The 19,952-nt window shown below is 40.8% G+C and overlaps 1 protein-coding gene and 1 long non-coding RNA gene across 2 annotated transcripts in view; one reads left to right on the top strand and one right to left on the bottom strand.

The window, feature by feature from the left end:
- The first annotated feature begins 1 nt into the window (after position 1).
- On the top strand, positions 2–18,453 carry LOC123392125. Its single transcript, XR_006606825.1, has 4 exons — positions 2–659; positions 6,419–6,585; positions 14,920–15,016; positions 17,859–18,453. It is a non-coding gene; the product is annotated as an uncharacterized LOC123392125 (long non-coding RNA).
- PPIL6 (peptidylprolyl isomerase like 6) overlaps positions 6,709–19,952 on the bottom strand; it is a 33,874-nt gene continuing 20,630 nt past the window's right edge. Inside the window, exons 7-9 of the mRNA XM_045080232.1 lie at positions 13,410–13,545; positions 8,670–8,748; positions 6,709–8,424 (exon numbers count right to left, since the gene is read on the bottom strand). Of these exons, the coding sequence (XP_044936167.1) occupies positions 8,368–8,424; positions 8,670–8,748; positions 13,410–13,545 (272 nt within the window). The 3' untranslated portion in view covers positions 6,709–8,367. The remainder of the gene's footprint in view (positions 8,425–8,669; positions 8,749–13,409; positions 13,546–19,952) is intronic.

Here is a 19,952-nt window from a genome sequence, read left to right as displayed (position 1 = left end):
CGAAGTGTAGCGAAGAAGCTCCCAGGAGCAAGAACCTATTTCCTTTGCCCTTAGGTTACCATCCAAGATGCAGCTGGGCTGTTCTAGTTCCCGCGATAGGGAAAGCTTCCACCCTGGCTCGGGTGGAACAACCTACATGAGGTGGCTCTCGGCGTCCGCCCGGGCGACCCGGGAGGCCGTAAATCCGCGGCCCCACGTGACTTTCCGGGCTTCGCCTCTGGGACGGGAGTCAGCCTGGCGTTCGTTTCCGTGGGGTGCGCTTAGACCCACCCAGTGAGTCAGGTTTGCGGTGTGCTCCCGCGTTCCGAAGGCGCTCGCACAGATTCTCAGTAGCACCCGCGCTTCTCTCTCTCGAATTTTTCTGGAAGTAGCCATGTGTTGGGATCCCTCAGGGCAATGACGAAGCCACGTGGCTGACTTTCTGCTCCGTCGCCCACTCACGGTGAGCGGCCAAAACACCGAAAACGGCCCCCCGGCCTTCCAGCCGGAGCTCTGTCTACACTGGCTATCTCTATCCCACTTGCCCAGGCTGTCTTTACCGAATTTTTTGCTACTTAAATCAGCGGTAGCCGCAGTCAGTCAACGCCACCACCACTACAGAGAATCAGACACGAGCTGGGTTGGAAATCCATCTGGTCCGTTCCCAACCCACTTTACAGGTGAGGAAACCGAGCCTCAGACAAAGTGACTTGCCCGAAACTCGAGGCTTGACATCAGGACTGGATGTTGGAATGCCCGTTAATGTTCTGGGACTGCTCCGGCTTCATTAGGATGGGTGAGCGCCACCTGATGTCCAGCCTCACAAAACAGTCACAATTGCAGCCGCGCTTATATTAACGAGTAAAAACTGGATTATAAAAGCTGTTTTTAGTGCCGGGTTTATTTTTTTTCCCCCCAGTTACTTGCATTTATCCGGCAAGTTTAATTATGCACGTTTACCCTAATAAAATAACACACGAACATTGCTTTTATGAGATCTGCTTTGCTATGAAAGCACCACAAAAAAGTTGACTCTAAACGTTTTAGCTTTTTTTTTTTTTTTTTTTTTTGCCTCATCTGAAGGCTTTAAAACTTTCTAGAATCTGATCTGTGGGGTCCTTTTGTACCTTCGTCACTGAGTATTAGTTCTGTTGATTACACCAGCTGGCGATTTGCTTGATGTAAACACGAGACCATGTTTGACCGATCCAGCCTATGGCCAGAATTACTGAAAGACTTTCAAAGAAGACATGGCTGTGTTGAGGGTCTGTTGACAATTCATGAATACAAATCTGCTTTGACAGATCACTAGATATTGCTTCCTTAAGTAAAAAAAAAGCAATATGATGTTTATACATGCTGTTCAATTTAAGTTTTCTGTTTTCTGTTAAGTAATCATTTCTCATTGCAAAGACCGAGTGCAGAAAACTTAAGCGCTGTTCGGGAGTCTTATTTCAACTGCAGATCATTTTCCCCATTGGAGAGCTGACTGTTTTCATTTTAGAAAAAAAGGGTTGTTTGAAGATGAGAGCCTTTTTATCTTTTTTCACAGTTTATGTTGGTTATGTGTTTGTATAATCTTATTAAATATTTCACCTACTTTATTGCACCGACTTTGTTATTTCTACATCTTAAATGCTAAAAAGGAAAACTTGATTTCATTGTTCATCAAATTAAAGAAAATAGTGGTTTGTGTAAAATTTGGAGAGAACTATGTTCCGTACTTGGTTGAGTCACAACAGTTCTTCTCTTGTGAAATGTAATTAAATGCTTTGCCCTCTGGAACTTGGAAAAAAAAAAAAAGTGCAGCTACATATTTAAATGAGGTCCCATCATCAGCCTTCAGTGAACTGCCTCCTCTTCTCAGGGTACAGCTTCCACAGTAAGCGTTTGACTATCTGACACCCAGACAAAGGAAGGCACTAGTCAGCTTTGTGGGGTTTTTTTCTTTAAGATTAAAAACACAATAGAAGTTATGTTTTTTCCCAATACCCCCGTGGATTATCTTGTTTACACTCTAGGAGGAATACGCCCCATTGTGGAGGACATTGTTTTACAATTTGTCATCTGGGTGTTCAACACTAGTCTTCAGATTTTTATAGTCTCTATAAGAAGACACTTCACAGTCTTGTTTTAAGGCTAGAAAAGCACTGGATTATTTTATGTTACGTGGCATCTATTGCAGTAGCTCAAGGAAGGCTTCCAAACAAAGTCACTTCACTGTTCCAGAGCAAGGTCTGGCGTCTATAACACAGTTTTAACAACATGCATTAAACATTGTAATATTTCAAGTAAGTTTCAACAAAGGATTGTAATGAATCAAAGATTAATAGTGAGCTAAAATTGTAGATTTACTCTTTTTTTTTTTTTAAAGATTTTATTTATTTGACAAAGATCACAGTAGGCAGAGAGGCAGGCAGAGAGAGAGGAGGAAACAGGCTTCCTGCAGAGCAGAGAGTCTGATGCGGGGCTCCATCCCAGAACTCTGGGATCATGACCTGAACCGAAGGCAGAGGCTTTAAAACCCACTGAGCCACCCAGGCACCCCTGTAGATTTACTCTTACTAGTAACACTGTGACTAGGATTGATGATAAAATCCTAGAGATACCATCATTAGAGAAGCTCTTCACTGGCTATGGATATTTCTTCCATGACTGTGGTTGGTTACGCTTAAGAGCAGTTGTTCTCAACCTTGGCTGAATATAGGAATCACCTGGGAAGTTCTGGAAAATCCTGATGCCACGGTATCAATTTAATTACTGTGGAAAAATGCCTGGGCATTTTCAAAACACCTGGGATTTTTCAAAGCTCTCCAGGTGTTTTTAATCTTCAGTTTAGGTTGAAAACCACAGCTTTACTCTTCTCAGAGTATGGGTTCATGAACTAATACATTCATATCGCCTGAAAGTTTGTTAGAGATGCAGAATCTCTGGCCTCACCTCAGACCTCCCAAATGATAATCTGCTTTTTTTTTTGGAAGTTCATATGTACATGTGTTTTAAAGTTTGAGAAGACAGCTTTACATTATAATCTGTGGAGAAACTATTCTAAATTGCTGCAGCTCTTAATAGTGACTCCTCTACAAGATGACATCCAGGAAAACATGTTGTAAAGTTTTTGTTTTGTTTTACAAATATATGTAAGGGTAGGGTACAAATGCAAAACTCTTGTAGATTCTCTCTAGGCTGGCACCTGAGACATATTTATTTTCATTTCTACTCTGCTTCAAACCCTGGGTCTGCTGGAGTTTTTTCTTTTTCCATTAGAGGGCGGATGTGAGGGCGATCTGGCTGCGACATCTGTCACCCCATTGATCGCCAGGGTTGATTCGGCTGATCTGGCTGGCTAGGCGGGTGTCCCCTTCCTCCCTCACCGCTCCATGTGCGTCCCTCCCGAAGCTGCGCGCTCGGTCGAAGAGGACGACCTTCCCCGATAGAGGAGAGGACCGTTCTCCGGTCAAGGGTATACGAGTAGCTGCGCTCCCCTGCTAGAACCTCCAAACAAGCTCGCAAGGTCCATTAGAGGTCTCAGCCCTTTAGAAAACAGAAGGAATCCGTTTTTCTAACATATCTCTTAGGAACAACCCAAATTCAAGCTAAACTGCACCTCAGGAAGCTCTCTGATACTGTGCATTACTACTACCTCTCCCTGTGCCCAGGTATTATGCTCCTCCTCATCCTGTCTTGGGGAGCTGATTTTCAGCCAGAACACTCCCAGGTGGATATTCTGGTTTTTAAAATATTCAAGGGATTTTTGTCCTGACTGCTAGAGGGCACTGCGCTGAGCAGAACACGTGTCCCAGTCCCCCTGACCTAAGACCCGTCTGCCTGTTGCCTCTGCTGCAGCTAGAGGGCTCACCTCCAGTCCAGCAGAAGCTCCAGGACCCTGAACCAGGCCTCTAGTTGCTGTCCCTTCTGACTGGTCAGTGTTTGCATAGATCTGTGCTACCTTGATGAAATCAAAGTTTCTTGTCTTACCATTTTTCCTCATTGTATTCTGTTGTCACAATTTGCATAACGTTTTCTTGCACGTACCTGCATGCCACAAGTCTCCCAATACCAGCCTTTTTTTTTTAAGATTTTATTTATTCATTTGACAGATCACAAGTAGCCAGAGAGGCAGGGAGAGAGTGAGGAAGGGAAGCAGGCTCCCTGCTGAGCAGAGAGCCTAATGGGGGGCTTGATCCCAGGACCCTGAGATCATAACCTGAGCTGAAGGCAGAGGCTTTAACCCACAGAGCCACCCAGGTGCCCCTTTCTTTCTTTCTTTCTTTCTTTTTTTATTTTTTTTAAGATTTTTTATTTGAGAGAGCATATGCAAGCAAGAGGAGGGGCAGTGGGAGAGGGACAGAGAGAATCCCAAGCAGATTCTACCCTTGGGCAGGGCCTGACACAGGGCTCAATCTCACAACCCTGAGATCATGACCTGAGCCAAAATCAAGAGTTGGGTGCTTAACCTAGGGAGCCACCCAGGCACCCCTGTGTATGTCTTTAATACAGCCCAGCCCAGTGGTTCTTAATGTGTGGTCTCCAGGGCAGCAGCAGCAGCACCATGTGGAACGTGTTAAAAATGCAGATTCTTGGGGCACCTGGGTGGCTCAGTGGGTTAAAGCCTCTGCCTTCAGCTCAGGTCATGATCCCATGATCCCAGGGTCCTAGGATCAATCCCCGAATCAGGCTATCTGCTCAGCTGGGAGCCTGCTTCCCCTTTTCTCTCTGCCTGCCTCTCTGCCTGCTTGTGATCTCTCTGTCAAATAAATAAATAAATATTTTTTAAAAAGAAAAAAAATGCAGATTCTCTGACCCACTACAGATACACTGGATCAGAAATTAAGATGAGACTCAGGAACCCATATTTTGTTGATAGGCTCAAGCATTTCTCATGCACACCAAAGTAGAAAAATCTGTGATTTATCACATTTTCAAAGACATCTAATCAAATACCAAACTTTGTACTTCATGTTATATATGTTAATTTTCAAGGTTGTTTCCAGATATTTTGTATGATATATAAAATTTATTTGAGAGATGGCTGGCTAGATTGGCCCAATTTAAGATTCCATTTTAGGAAGGGTGGCAGATTATATAATTAACATAGTAGTTTTTAAAAATGAAGAGAGCATATCACTAGCTGTGATGGCAATCCATTCTAATTTTAAAGATATACTTTTGAATAAATCCAGTAAATTGAAAATGTGATATTAGTGACGAACTAAGACTGAGCATTAGAGAGACCTGCGGTTTCTTGAAGTGGTGGTAATGATATTCTTTCGGTCAGTGACAGCTTGACGGGGTTTTGTGGGTTAACATTCCAGAAGGGAAGTTCATTTTTATTGAATAGTTGCTATGTGTCAAGCGTCATCACAAGTGTCTTCACATATTATTTCAGGCCTCAAACCACTGTGAGATAGATGTACCCCCATTTTACAAAAATCAAACCCCAAAGTAATAGTACTGTTACTGATTTTGTAAATTTACTCAGAGAATCTCTAAAGTTTTAGAGTCAGACAGAGCTAACAGCTTCTTTACTTCGATCTCTTCTTTCTACAAATGAGGAAAGTGAAAGACTAAGTTATTTGATTGCTTCATTACTAAATAACTAGGACTAAAACACTTGCTAATTTAAGATATGTATGAAGTACAAAAACTCAATATGGAATCCTGAGGTTGCCAGACCATTCGTTCATTAACAAATAATGGGCATGGTTTGCAGTTGGGACAAACAAATTCTTTAGATAGAATTTTAAATGTTTATCTCAAATCTCCCATAATAAGAAGAATGTCCAGATACCACATGCCCCTTATTAACATGACTTAGTGTAAGTTACAGGATATGAGTTTGGCTTTGCCATATCAGCAATTGGGGCAAGATCATATAACATTTTGTATAAATTATCAGAATGCGTTTTATATTTGTAGACGTGGAACATTCTAGAATTCCTTCTGTTGAATCAAATCAAAGTCAATTTGGTTAAATCAAAGTCCTATTTGGAGTTAAATTGGGATAAGCTTTTGAATCTTTGAATCAATTTCTTCAAATTACATGGCTAACATACATGTTCTGATACAGAATACATTCTAATACAGAAGTATCACTGTGTGAACATTTAAATGGTGGTAAGAAAAACCACTGCATATACAAGTCTATGATTTAAGTTTCTACATAGCCTGAGAGTAGGACGTGGGAGTGGACAAAGGGACCGGGAACTTGCCATCCTTTAGAAAGCCAGTAGGGATCTACCTTTCCATTGCAGGTAAGTTGAAAAATAAAGGGAGCTGGAATCAGTTTCTTATACCCATGCAGATATCTCCGTTCTTTCACAATATCAGATAAACTGTTTAATTCCCTAGTGTATGGGTTCATGCAAGTAAGAGCAAGTAATAATTGCTGTGCTGCTTGTTATTACATGACGAATGCTTGTTAATTTGTTTTAACTAGGATCTCTGCAAAGCATCAGTTTTGTTCATTACACGCTTCACTAGTTGGTGAGAGGCCCTGTGGCAAGCCTAGCTCCCCTCTGAAATGTCACCGGAATGACCAGAGGAACACATCCAAGGCCCAGAGAGAGGATCTGGAGACTTCATGCAAACAGCTTAACCTCTCAGGTTGGTGGAAACTTTTCAGAACAGAGGAAGAAGAACTATCTCCTCTTTAGTGTTTCCCAAATCTTGTTATTAATCAGAGTCGTTGAGGAGCTTTTAAAAAATACAACTTCCTAGGCCAACTCCTGAAGGTATACCAGTAATTTATTAAGCATACATTTAATGAGTACATATAGCATAAAAAGGTTCTGTTCTAGATCCTGCATATAAATTATTGATTCCTTGGACCCTCACAACAACTCTGTTTGGTAGGTGCTATGCTTTGACATGAAGATTTGAAATAGAGGCACAGGGAAGTTCTTGCCTAAATGCATGCATCTAGGGAATGGCAGGACTAGGATTCAAACCAAGGCCGTCTGGCTCCAGAACACACATTCTTAACACTCTGCTGCCTCTGGGTCACTTGAGAATGTGACATAGGCAGTATGCTTTCTCCCCATCCACCTCCAATCTTACTATAAAGGCATATACCAAATAGCAATAAAGTTGTGATTTAACAAAACAACAAAAAAATCACATTTCGGTTGTCAGAAATTAGAGATGGATGGTGGAGAGCAGGGGAGTAGGTGTAACTATAAAGTGGTAGCCCAAGGGAGGTCTTTTTGAAAACTTGTGTGACTTGACTGCGGTATCAGTCACATGAATCTACACATGATAAAATGATAACACACACTGTACTGATGTCGATTTCCTGGTTTATATATTGTACAATAGTTGTTGTGTAAGATATGTCCATTGGAGAACCTGGATGATCAGCACACAGGACTGCTCTGTACTATTTTTGCAACTTCCTGTAAATTTATAATCCTTTCAAAATGAAAAGTCAAAGAAAGCATATGCCTCCTTTTGGCAACCTCCAAATCAATTAGAGGCCTGTCTGCTTAAGAGATCATTCTTGGAAGACAGACCTTCTGCAAAGGGCAAGAAAAACCCAAAATCTTAATGGCTTTGGGCATAGTATGAATGCAATGGCAGCAGTGGTGGAGGCAGCTGAGCAAGGTCACCACCAACAGAGTCACTCATTTCAATAACTACAAAGAGGGGGCTGAAACTAGTCACTTACATCTTGCCGTGATTTCTAAATGACTGTGCCCAGCTGGCCAAACAGGATCCTCTAGGTTGAGCTAAATGAATGAACAGAATCCCTTTCCCACGCTTCGAGACTCTTGACTCGGCAGATCAAGGACAGGGTCCTGCAGTCTGTGTTTTAAAAGCTCCCCTGGTAATGGATTTAAGAATCTCAGATTAAGGAGCAGCTGATGAAGCAGGATCCCCAATCACATCTCAGGAGTCAATGATCACAGGGCTGATTAGCGTTGGGATGCTTAACCCAAGTCTTTGGTTTTCATATGGTTGGTGTGGCTCAGAGATAAGCATTCTTTTCATGTCAGATAGATGCCTTTTTCTGAATGCTCCATGTAAACTATGAAATATTACAGTGAATTTTTTTATTGCCTCTTTTTTCTATTTGGTTATTTACCAACTTTCTTAGGGCAGAAATGTAGTTCACAGACAACATAATTCCGCTCCAAGTGCTGTAGAATTGGAAGGCCATTAGGTCCTGCTGCTAAGAATGGTTTAGGCTACAAGTAGCAAAATAATCAGCCAATAGTAACATCAACAAGCAGGAGTCTGTTTGTCTTACAGTAAGAAGCCAGAGATAGGTACTTTCTGGCATTGGTTCTTCAGCCCAAGAGTTGGGGCCGACATCTCCAGTTCTCTTGGCCTTTCCTTCACAACTCTGGCCTCTCTGCATTCAAGGCTGGTTGAAGGGAAGGGGCAGGATCACTGGCATTCTACTCTTGTCTCACTGGCGAGATGGTATTCCATGGCCACTACTGGCTGCAAAGGAGGGTGGGAAATTAAGTGTTTTGCTTTTATAGTCTGTGGCAGAGACCAGAAAGGAAAATGGGGAGGGATTGGGTGTGGGGAGGGCCAACCTACAGCATCTGTACAGCTTTCAAATTAAATTTTATCAAGCACTATTTAATTAAATATAGAAACAGCTGATCAGATGCATAATAATAAGTTGTCAGAGAATACTGATATGAAAATCAGGCATAAAGATCTCCACTGTCAATAATTACGCATTGTTGTATTGGTCTTTCATTCTCTGTTGGAACCAATTCCAATTTTTGAAGAACTTCTGTTCCTTCAACCAATTGCCTATATAGGAGGAAAAAATGGAGAATTTAGTCATAAATTTTCACATTCGCTTCCATCCATAAATCAAGTGTTATCCTGTTTAGCTATGACTACTTCCTGTAAATCAGATTATCAGTCATCAGTATAAATAGCTCCAGATATGTCCACTTTGCCATGGTTCCTCCACATCCGTTCTGGGACCCTTCCAGTTTGTCATCCTCACTGCTGTCAGGGTTATCTCTTAAAAATGTAAACCTTAAAAAAAAAATTGCAAACCTGATCTCACTTCTCCACTTAAAATACTTCAATAATTTCCCTTATGATAAAGACCAAAAATCTCCACCATGACCCGCCATGGGCTGCCTCCCTGCTGCCTTCCAGTGCTTTCCTGGGCCATGCTCCTCTGGCTCTCTGCCCCAGCGGGACTGACTTCAGTACCTCAGTATCCCATGTTGCTTCCCTGCCGTGTCTATCTGTTGTGCTCCTGCCCCCAACTCTCCCTTTGCTCCCCACCTCCTGCTTTTCCTTCAGATCTCAGTTTACTCATCGCTCCTCATTGCTCCTCGCTTATGCCAAGCTCCCCGTCATCTTTATAGGAGTTGTCAAGGCTGATTTGACATTTATGCTGCTTTGATTAGTTTCTGATTCTCCCATGAGGACATAGTTCATGCTTTTACTTAGCACTCAACGCCTAACACACTGCGGGGCCCCTAGTAGGCACCTCATCACCACCACTGGATACATGAACAAGAGCCATGCTAGTTTGGATATCTGTAGACATTCGCTGGCCATGAGCTAGAACTCTCTGAGTGGAGCTAGACTTAGGATGGTTCTCTCAACTGAAAGAGAGTAACACGGGCTAGAGAGACAGCGCTAAACACGGGACTGGTTCCCTTTGGCACTGTTTGAGCAGCGGCAGTGGTTGAGGGGAAGGTACAGTTTCCGTTTCATGAACTTTTATAGGCACATGGCAGTGCTGACACTGTTCATGCTCTAGGCAACTCCGTCCACCTCTGGCTGTCTCCAACAGAAACCAGGACACTGAGCCCAACACAAGGTACATTCTGAGGATGAGCAAGGGACAAATGGACAGATTCACCTCTGACCAAAGAGGCTGTAGAGCCTGTTCTCCAGATTGGTCTCACAAATACTGAAGGAGCACTTACTATGTGCATCTCTCCACTGTGACAGGTGTTAAAATAGAAGATGCAAGTTTGTACAGAGTGCCAAGGAGGACAAAGAAGCATGTTGATTCTGGTAATCAGGAGGTTTCTGACTTAAGCCTTGTAAGGATTTTGGCAGACTCTAGAGAGGCAGAAAGGAACAAGATAAGCAAAGGCCCAGAGGCTGTCCTGGGAGTGATGGTACTGTGGTCTGGCTATAGGTCAGCTGCCATGGTGAGTTTCCAAATCTCTATTTCCGGCCTTGCCCCCCTTGAATACCTACTTATGGTATACCAGAGTTGCCTTCTGCCTCACCTGTAGTTATCCTAATCAGAAACATAACTCGTCCATCCTAAATCCATGATCTTCTCTCCCATATCCTCGTACTCCCTATCTTGGTAAATGGCATCAACCATCCAAACAGTTCTAAAAATCCTAGGAGTTTCTCTAGACTCTCCCTACCCAGTATGGTAGCCATTGGCCACAGGTGGATATTTAAATTTGAAACTTAGTAAATGTAGTTCCTCAGTTGTACTGGTCATATTTCAAGTGGGCAGTGGCCATATGTGGCCAGCAGCTGTCATAGTGGACAGCACAGGTTTTAGTACATTTACAACACTGTAGAAGATTCTGTGACATACCACTGCTTGATACTCTTCCATGATCGCACCACCACCATTGAAAGAGTCACTGGAATCTTGTTGAATCTAACTTCTGAGTATCGCTTGAATCTTTTTCTGTTTACCCTCACTTCTCTGCACGGCCAGTGCTTTGGACCAGGACTTCATTTATGGCACTATTAGCATAGGGCCATAGAAGCCATAGGCTTCTTAACTGGCCTTTCCAATTTCATTGTCATCCTTTGCCAATTAATTCCTCACTAATGCTGAAAAGAATTTTTTCAAAATGAGAACCTAGTCATGTGACTCCCAATGAATTCCTCCATAGCTTCCCATCCCCTTTGGGTGGGAGTCCCTGCTTAACAGCATGGCACAGATAGCCTTTGGGACCTGGGCCTGACCGTCTCCTCCTCTCTACCCTCCTCTCTCTGTCCATTCACCACGGGGGTGCTAAGCTCTAGCCAGAACAAATGACTTGTAGATAAGAGGCTCTCCTTATTCCTTAGGGCCCCTCTGCAAAGGCTTCTCACTCTTCCCAAAATTTGATTTTACTCATTTTGATTTCAGCCTTCTCTGGCTAACTTCAACTTGAATTTCAATACTTCTCTCCCCTCCTCATGCAGATTTCTATGCTCACCCCATTTGGGAGTCCCCTATAATAAAGTTAATGACCCCATCACTGTCCCTAATATTTACCCCTTCTACCTATGCATGTATGAATGGAGAGTTTACAGATTTGTGTTTTGACATTCTTTCCTTATGAAGCCAGTGGGCAAGACAGTCTCCCCTGAAGAGCATTCCTAGTGTCATTTATCTGAAGGGACAAGTTCTTGTACCAGGAACTAGGGCTCAAAAGGAAGGTCTGTCTCTCTCTGGACCTTGCTAACCATGTCTGGGATTCCGGAAACTCACATAAACCCGGGGACAATCTGCAATGGTAGAAAGCATTAACACCAGAAGAAGCCCTGTGGTGGGGAAGGACAGTATCCCTGAAGGAGTTACACTTGGTCAGAATATCTACTTGCCTCTTAAGATATCACCTTTCTGCTCCCTAGTGTTCTCTTAAGGTCTTGTTTAAATATTCCAGCCCAGACTCAGCTCTGATTTGAAGATTTCAGAGATCGATCGAGATGATACTTGGGCTAGAATAAAAGAGGTACAGTGCCCCCCCTCCCGCCAAAACCAGACAAAATTGAGTGAGCAAGATTCCCCTGGAGGAAGGTGAATCACATGGAAAATAGCAGTCGTCAAAAGGAGACCACATCCTCCACTCCGCTGCCATCCTCTAGGGATCTGTGTTCGCTTTTGCTAGAGGAGCTGTCTTCCCTCTTTCCTGTATCCCCAGTGCACTCTTCACAGAACTGCCGTAGCCTGTGTCTCACTGGCTTAGAGTTGTTGGTTTTCTAATACACTATAGACTCCCTAAAGGGCAGGAATTGTACCTCTTCACTCTTTTCCTCACGACTGAGCACCATGACTGGCATATAGTAGGTGCCTAATAAAACGCTGGTTGAATGAATGAGTCAGGAAGCTAACAGAAGGGAAAGCTGAAATAGATGTGGGGTCAGATAATGAAGGCCCAGAATGCCACTCTAGACTTTAAGCTGTATGCATCTGGAGAGGAGTATATAGTGAAGAAGGAGATGTTAAACATTTTAAAGTAGTCATGTTTGTGTTTGAGGAAGGCACCTTTTGGAAAGATAGGAAGGATCACCTAATCATGTGGTTAAGATGATGGGAAGACACTTAAATGATCCAAGAAATTGTGAATATTATTTGGATTTTAAATAATTGAAGAATACATTTTCAAAATCAGAATACAGTTTCTTTAGGACCAGGGAAAATAGAAGATAATACATCATTTTAGGTTATGCATCTATTAATAAAAAATTATCTTTTTAAAGAAATCTCCTTTGGATGAAAATACACTTTCTGCTTTTTCAGTCTAGAAATATCACTTGCATTACACTGAAGGGATAATTGTGGTTTAAATTAAAACTTATGAAATTTCTTCATGGGATGAAGAGTCAGTAATTATCCCTGTGGAGTGGCTGGAATAATCTAATACTTATTCAGAAAAATTCCAATACTCTGCATCATTTTAGGGAAGACCAAGTAAATTTCAACTTACATTCACTCCACTAATCAAACAGAGACATAAACACTGGAGTGATAAAGAGTATATCCATCATCCATTTTAGGTCCACATGCCCATTAGCAACTTTCTAATAATATTCTAATCATTATTACCTGAGGTGTTTCCATACTATAAATTGTTCAGTTTTAAAAGTTACTTGTAATTTGGATAGTTTTCCTATATCTCCTCACTGTGTTCAAGGACAGGCACTTAAATGGCTTCACCTCACTTCTGCACCTAAATATTTCTATGTGTTTAAGCACTATGATATTGTTCATAGTAAATAAGAATGACAAAATCCTTGAGGCTGAAGATAGAAGGATGGATAGTCAGGACATTATAATGGCTGGACCTTAATGGCTTCTGTGTTTTTTATAGACAGCAAGCTTCTTATGAAATATTTATTCTAAATGTTTGTATTTGTATTATTTTTGCTTTTAAATTATATCTTCAGTTATCCCTAAACTATGTGGACCACGTTTTTAAAAAAGATTTTATTTAATTTGAAGAGAGAGAGCATGAACAGGGAGAGGAGCAGAGAGAGAGGGACAGGAAGACTCCATGGTGAGTGTGGAGCCCATCTTGGGTCCCGGTCTTACAAGCCTAAGATCATGACCTGAGCCAACATCAGGAGTCAGGCACTTAACTGACTGTGCCACCCAGATGCCCCAAACCATACATATATATCTATATTATATAGACATATATCGACACACACACACACACACACATATTATATAGACAAACTTATAGTGTACATACCCAAAAGCCACATATTTTCTATCCAGATAGGGTGCTGGCTGTAGTGTGATGTAGAATTGTGACCCGTTGGTGTGACGGCCTTTGTTGGCCATTCCAAGAACTCCCCTTTTATTATGAGGAATTGAAAAGTTTTCATCTAGAAAAGACAGTAGATAGTAAGTAGCTCATTAAAATATTTCCAAATTGTATTGTTTCGTATTTCACTCCAACTGGGCTGTTAAAAAAGATAAGCTAGAAAATCTTCATTAGAACTATTTTGAACATTTTTCTACATTTACTTTATCATTATTGTAGCTAAAAACAAGTGTGCTAAGAAAATTAATAATGTAAAAGGAAGTGCTTTAAATTAATAATGTAAAAGGAAGTACATTCTGAGGAAAGGTCAGCACATTTTCTTGTGCTGTTTGGCAGTAGTAGTTCATTCAAACTACCAATGTGATCATTAAAAATACTCTCTTCGAGAAGGCTTTTGGATCCGACCCTTGCCCTCACAGCATCTTATACAGCCCTCTGTGGTTGTCTTTATGACCTGTGCCATCGCTCACATGGCTTTTCTTCTCTAGTGTGTGCAGGCCCTTGTCTCAGGATAGCCTTACTCCTAGGGCCTCCTAGTACATTAACTGGTATGTATGTGGGCTTAAATGTTGGTGATGAAACGAAGGGGATTCATAATTTTTTTTTTGGAGTCTTTAAATAAATTTTAATCTCAAACTTTATATAGATTGACCAAGATTTTGTGAAAAGTGATTTTTATTTTTATTTATTTATTTTTTTTTGTAAAGTTAACAAGTGAAGAGAAGTGTATAGTGGTGAATTAAGCTGTTCTTTCAGGATGTGGCATTTCTAGTATGAGGTTACATTTACCTCCAAACTCAAAAACACGGAAGGAAGTGGTGGAAGAGAAATTCATGAAAAGCTTTCATTCAATAACCTTATAAGATTCTGGGAGTAATTGAGAGGTATGAGCATTAAGTGTCAAGATTTTCTGAAGATGCAGTTGCTAAGCATTTGAAGTTTCACAGCTAAACCAACTGAGCAATTAAGCCATATCCGTAGTAGTAGCTTTTAGCTTGTTAAATTGCAACTGAGTAAAAACCTCTGAAATCTTGTGAAATGCAAATAAAGCACTTTTGTACAAATGAGTCTGTATAATTACATTGATGCTCTGTATTCCTTTCAGAGCAATTAAGAAATAATCCATTAATTTTACAGAAAATTACGTGGCACAGATATCTGCCCAAAGTAAAGATTCAGAGTTTTAGCAAAATGGCATGTCATTGTTCTTAGATATATGATAAATGTTTCTTAAATTCTGTAAACACTAAAAAAAAATTTTATAGCATAACATTTTTTTACCCAAAATTCTGTGATTATGGGAGAACTTTTAAAGTTTCATTAACTTTTAAAGTTAATATGTAGGTATAGGCAGCTCATAACTTACAAATTTAAAATGTGTTCACCTCAAAAAAATGTGTGAAAAATAAGTAATGATAACGATTGTTTTAAAAAGGTGCTGCCATGGAACTTAAGGACCCAAGGCTTGTCACTTCAAGACTGGCAGTGACGGCACAACAGAGGGGACTCAGCTGGTGACTCTGCCACACCAGGTAAAGCCCTTGGGTAGAATTCCACCTGTTTCTACTCTTGGAAAGCTCCCACAGCGGGGCAGGGAGCCAACCCTCCCCTTCTTGTTCTCTACACAGTTACTGGTGGGAGTCTCTGCTCTGAAACAGGTTGTAGTGACCTCCCATATGAACTCAGCATGAGCTGCCACTGGGACGGGGCCCTTGGTGCCTCCTTCACAGCTCACTTGGGGTATGGAGTGGACCCCCAGCCTTGCAGGAACAGATTATCTACTTAAAGACCAGAACCAGTGACAAAATAGAGTTCCACATAAAATTCTGTCTTTAGAGAAGCTTTCCTGAAAAATGACTATCCGAACAGTATTTTTACAGTAATAGAGAAGTATTTTTTTTTTTTTATCAGTAACAAGATGGAGAGTGAAAATCCCGGGTTTAAGTCAACATTTGTTTATTTGACAAATATTTTTACAGTGCCTAGTATGTTCTGAGGGTTAAGTGCAGAGCTTCAGACTTTTCAGTTATATAAAAAATGTAAACTTAATGTGCTCACATAAGTTTTTGAGGATAGGGAAAATAATAGATCCTTATTCAACCAACCCTTCATCACCCCCTCAACTTTTTTTGAATGGGATAATTAACTGTTCTAGATTAGTTTAACTCTATCAGCCCTGAATGGAAAGGAAAAATTTCAACAACCTACCAGAAAGTGAAGTAGGAAGAACAAAAAACATTTTTTTTCAAACATCTTTTTTATTGCTGGGTAAAAAATAGAAAAATTTTAAAATTTGAGTGCTGGCTAAACTAGCATAATTAATAATAATTTTATTTTTAGGTCATATTAATTGAGACATGGAAGGAAGTTTAAAAGCTATGGTAGGATCTCAGGAGCCTCTCATTCCATTGTCTGTGACTCAGGAATTCCTGCCTCTGCCATTTACCATAAAATAGGAATCGTAGTTACTGCTCTGTGGTCAAAATTGGCCTCATTTATAACATACAATGGGAAGGGCAACATGTAACTATTTGAAATAGAAATCAGAATTTATGGAAAAAAATCAATTTATGGGCTGAAGAAAATCAGTTTCTCAATCTGTTTCAAATAAAGTCATTCTGATGCTTATAGAGGAAGCAACTACCACAAGTCTGGGAAAACTGCCATGCATTCTCTCTGGTAAAAGTATAATCAGATAGTTTAGGACATTTCCATATAATTTGCTGAAGGCAGTAATATCAAGTAAAAATCTGACCTGAATATTGCAATATTAATTTTGTAAACCAAATGTTCTATTTTTGCTATCATATTTAAATAATAACAGCTATATACTCTTTATTATTACATAAAAGTACATGAACTGGTGCTACTTGGCATGTTTTAATTGTTGCTTTAATGAAGCATTTATAAGTATACATGCTGATCATGTTGTGTGACATTAGGAATGAATAGCCAGTATTCATGAACACTTAAGGGGATAAACACTTAGTGTATGTTTATAACATTGAACACTAGTGACAGTGAGAGGATTCCAGCTCTAGAAAACATGAATGAATTTCATAGGCAGTGGATGAACTAAAGAAGTAAGACACAAAGAATGCCTACAGTGTGATTCCATTTACATAAAATTCAGAACCAGGCAAAATTTAACTATATTGTTTAGGGATACCTACCTGGGTGGTTAACCTATCAAGGAGAGCAAGGAAGAAAGGCAGGCTAGTGGTTACCTCTGAGGGAGGTGGAGTATTGCTGAGGCTGGACAAATAGGGTGCTTCTGGTATGCTGGCAAATTTTCTTTCTTGACAAGGATGGTAATACGGGGATTTGCTTTAAAATTATGCCTTAATTGTACATATGCACTTTCCATATAGAAGTCTCAACATTTAAAAAAAAATAAATAGCCCTTAAATGGCTACCCAGACTGTACTATTTTCAGTTACTCAGTACTGACAGTACATCAGGCTGTGTGCCATTTATTCATGAACATTTTCATGTTTTTAAAAGATTTTATTTATTTATATGAGAGAGAGTGAGTGAGCATAAGTGAGGTGAGGGGCAGAGGGGAAAGCAGACTCCCCGCTGAGCAGGGAGCCCGATGTGGGTGGGGCTTAATCCCAGGACCCTGGGAACATGACCTGAGCCAAAGGCAGATGCTTAACCAACTGAGCCACCCAGGCACCTTGAACACTTTCATTTAAAGGCAAGGAGATCTAAGAACTAGACAAATGGATATTAAGTGCTCTATCTGTGAATTAGGGCACAAGCTAACATTAACAGACTGGTCTACTTAACGTGACAAGAATAATCCAATATTTTAAAATATTTTTCTTTTGCTTTTTATATAAATGACATTTTTCTCTAGTCAGCCCAAACCACTCAACTGCCAATCCTTGACCAGGAGAAGGATTAGGGATATTATACATGGAGGAAAGAAAGGGCTAATATTCAGTTTCTTAACATTCAGAATAGGATTTGGGGAGACAATTTTAAAAAACTTGCGATTTGAAACAAAGCAAAATGGACTTCCTTCAAGTTAAAAAAAATGATTAACTGATTTATAAAATAATCATCTAATTATTATTTATTACATTCTTTTAAATTCACTGTGCTTAGCTTAATAAAAGTGAGTTTAGTGGTTGTAGTCATTTTTTAGCAAGCCCCGGGTTTCAGATCTGCAGCTCGTGGTAACAGGGCTCAGTGAGAGACAGGGGGAGGTGGAAGCACTGGCTGGCCCTTGTGTACATATCCCCCGGGGGTGGATGAGGGAGGAAACCCAGCAAAGCTTTGCTGTTTTGAGCAGTTACTCATCTCTCCTTGGGGGCATTTCTCCTTTTCATTTGCTGGGTTACTGAGTTTCTGATCTTGCACCCACAGATATCCTGAGTAATGGAGGCTTCCCTGAACACACTGGGCCTCCCCGGGCACCAGAGGACAGTCGCCTCCACTGTAACTGTGTAAGGATAGGAGTGCGGGACAATCACCAGAGGCACAGGTTGTCCAGGGGGCAGGCAAGGACAGGAGCTAAGAGATGTGTCTCCTGCTGGACAGAAGGCCCAAGTTGTCTGAGACAGTGCCTCTGAACAGGACTCCAGGTGATCTGACAGCGGCCGTGGGGTGGACCCATACAGTGGATTTTCATCAGGGATGCAGCTTATTAGGAAAGGATCCAGGAACATCCCTTCCCCATCTGCAATGTTTTATTTTAAGACCCAACTCAAAAGCTACTCTGGGCCACCGCCCCCAACTTTCCCAGGAAGCTGTTGGTTCTTTTCCACAGCGCTCAGTTCTTCCTCTGTAACCTCCATTGGCACCGTGCTGGTAGCTAATCCCTTTGAGTATCTGTCTGCACCAAACCTAAAATCTTCGAGGCTAGAAGCTTGGTCGTATCATCTTTGTATCTTAAGGCCCTAGCACCATGTAGGCACCCAAGAGTTGAATGTTTATTAATGAATAAATAAATAAATGATGTAATTTGCCCAGTTTCATTTGATAAAGCTGGCTCCACTTGCACTTAGAAGGAAATTGGCTTTTCCTTTTCCCTTCACTTTGGTATTCATTCAATATTACTTTTTTAAAACCTTTTCATTGTATTAAAACTTAGACACAAAAGCCATAGAAAACTAACATATAATTAAAATTATTATTAGTTATTATAAGGGAAACACCCTTTTCATCCCCACTGAGGCCCGCTTTCCCAAAAGTGCCTTGTCTAGTTCAAAAGTAACCACTTCCCTGATTTTGAAATGCTCTCATGCTTAATATTTCCTTATATACTTGGCCCTTGAATAGCACTAGCTTTGATCTTCAGGGATCCACTCATATGCAGATGTTTTTCAGTGCAGGACAGAACTATAAATGTATTTTCTTTTCCTTATGATTTTCTTAACATTTTCTTTAGCTTATTTCATTGTAAGAAAATGGTTGATCAGTCTATGGCCATACCACCCTGAACGTGCCCGATCTCGTCTCGTCTCAGAAGCTTAGCAGGGTTAGGCCTGGTTAATACTTGGAAGGGAGAAAATGGTTAATCAACTGTTTGTGTTTTTGATAAGGCTTCAGGTCAACAGTGTTAGTAGTTAGTACACAGCTATTAGTAGTTACTAGGTAGTCTAGTTTTTGCCTTTTTTTTTTTTAAGATTTTATTTATTTATTTATTTATTTATTTATTTATTTTAAGAGGGAAAGAGAGCAGGGGAAGAGATGGGGGGAGAAGGGATAAGCAGATTCCCTGCTCAGCAGGGAGCCCAGTGCATGGCTGTATCCCAGGCTGAAGGCAAATGCATAACTAACTGAACCATCCAGGTTCCCCAGTCTTTACCATTTTAAAAGACTTGTTATGAATTTTAAGTCTCTTAATCTTCAAGGTCTGCGTCTATCTCTTTACTTTTTTTTTTTAAACTCAGTAGAGAGAGACTGTTGTTTTCTTTTTCTTTCTTTTATCTGTTAATAAACCTGAGCTCTTTAACCTCTAGAATTTTTCCCAGTCCAAAGTTTGCTGACTGCACGTGTTTCAGGCATTTCAGTATGTTTCTGTGTTCTTTGTCTTGTCCTCTTGCCTGTAATACTTATGTTGAGAGGGCAAGTCAATTTCAGCTTATTTGATATATTGGGAACATCTGAGCTTAACGAATCTTGCCCATGTTTATGTGCAATGTCTAGGAGAAACACCAGGTAAATGTAGAAAATGGCTCGCAGCTGAACTGAGCTGCATCGAAACACCCACACCTCAGACATCTGCCACAGGTGACCTCAGTATGAGCTGTGTCCACCCACATCTGATGCTACAGCTTGCCTCCAATCTCAGAGAGCCCTCCTTCCACCACTTCACAATCAGTCACAAGCTACACCTCTTCCCACACCACCTCCTCAAACGTCAGGGAGCTTTCGAGGTAGAGTGCCAAATTCATTCTAGTATTTCTGTGTTTCTTGACCATATAAATAGATGTTAAACTGTTACTGGTTTTATGA

This window comes from Mustela putorius, unplaced genomic scaffold, assembly GCF_011764305.1.
Source record: "Mustela putorius furo isolate JIRA1106 unplaced genomic scaffold, ASM1176430v1.1 tig00000450_pilon_pilon_pilon, whole genome shotgun sequence".
NCBI classification, from domain to species: Eukaryota; Metazoa; Chordata; class Mammalia; order Carnivora; family Mustelidae; genus Mustela; species Mustela putorius.
This window is presented reverse-complemented; position numbering and strand designations above follow the sequence as displayed.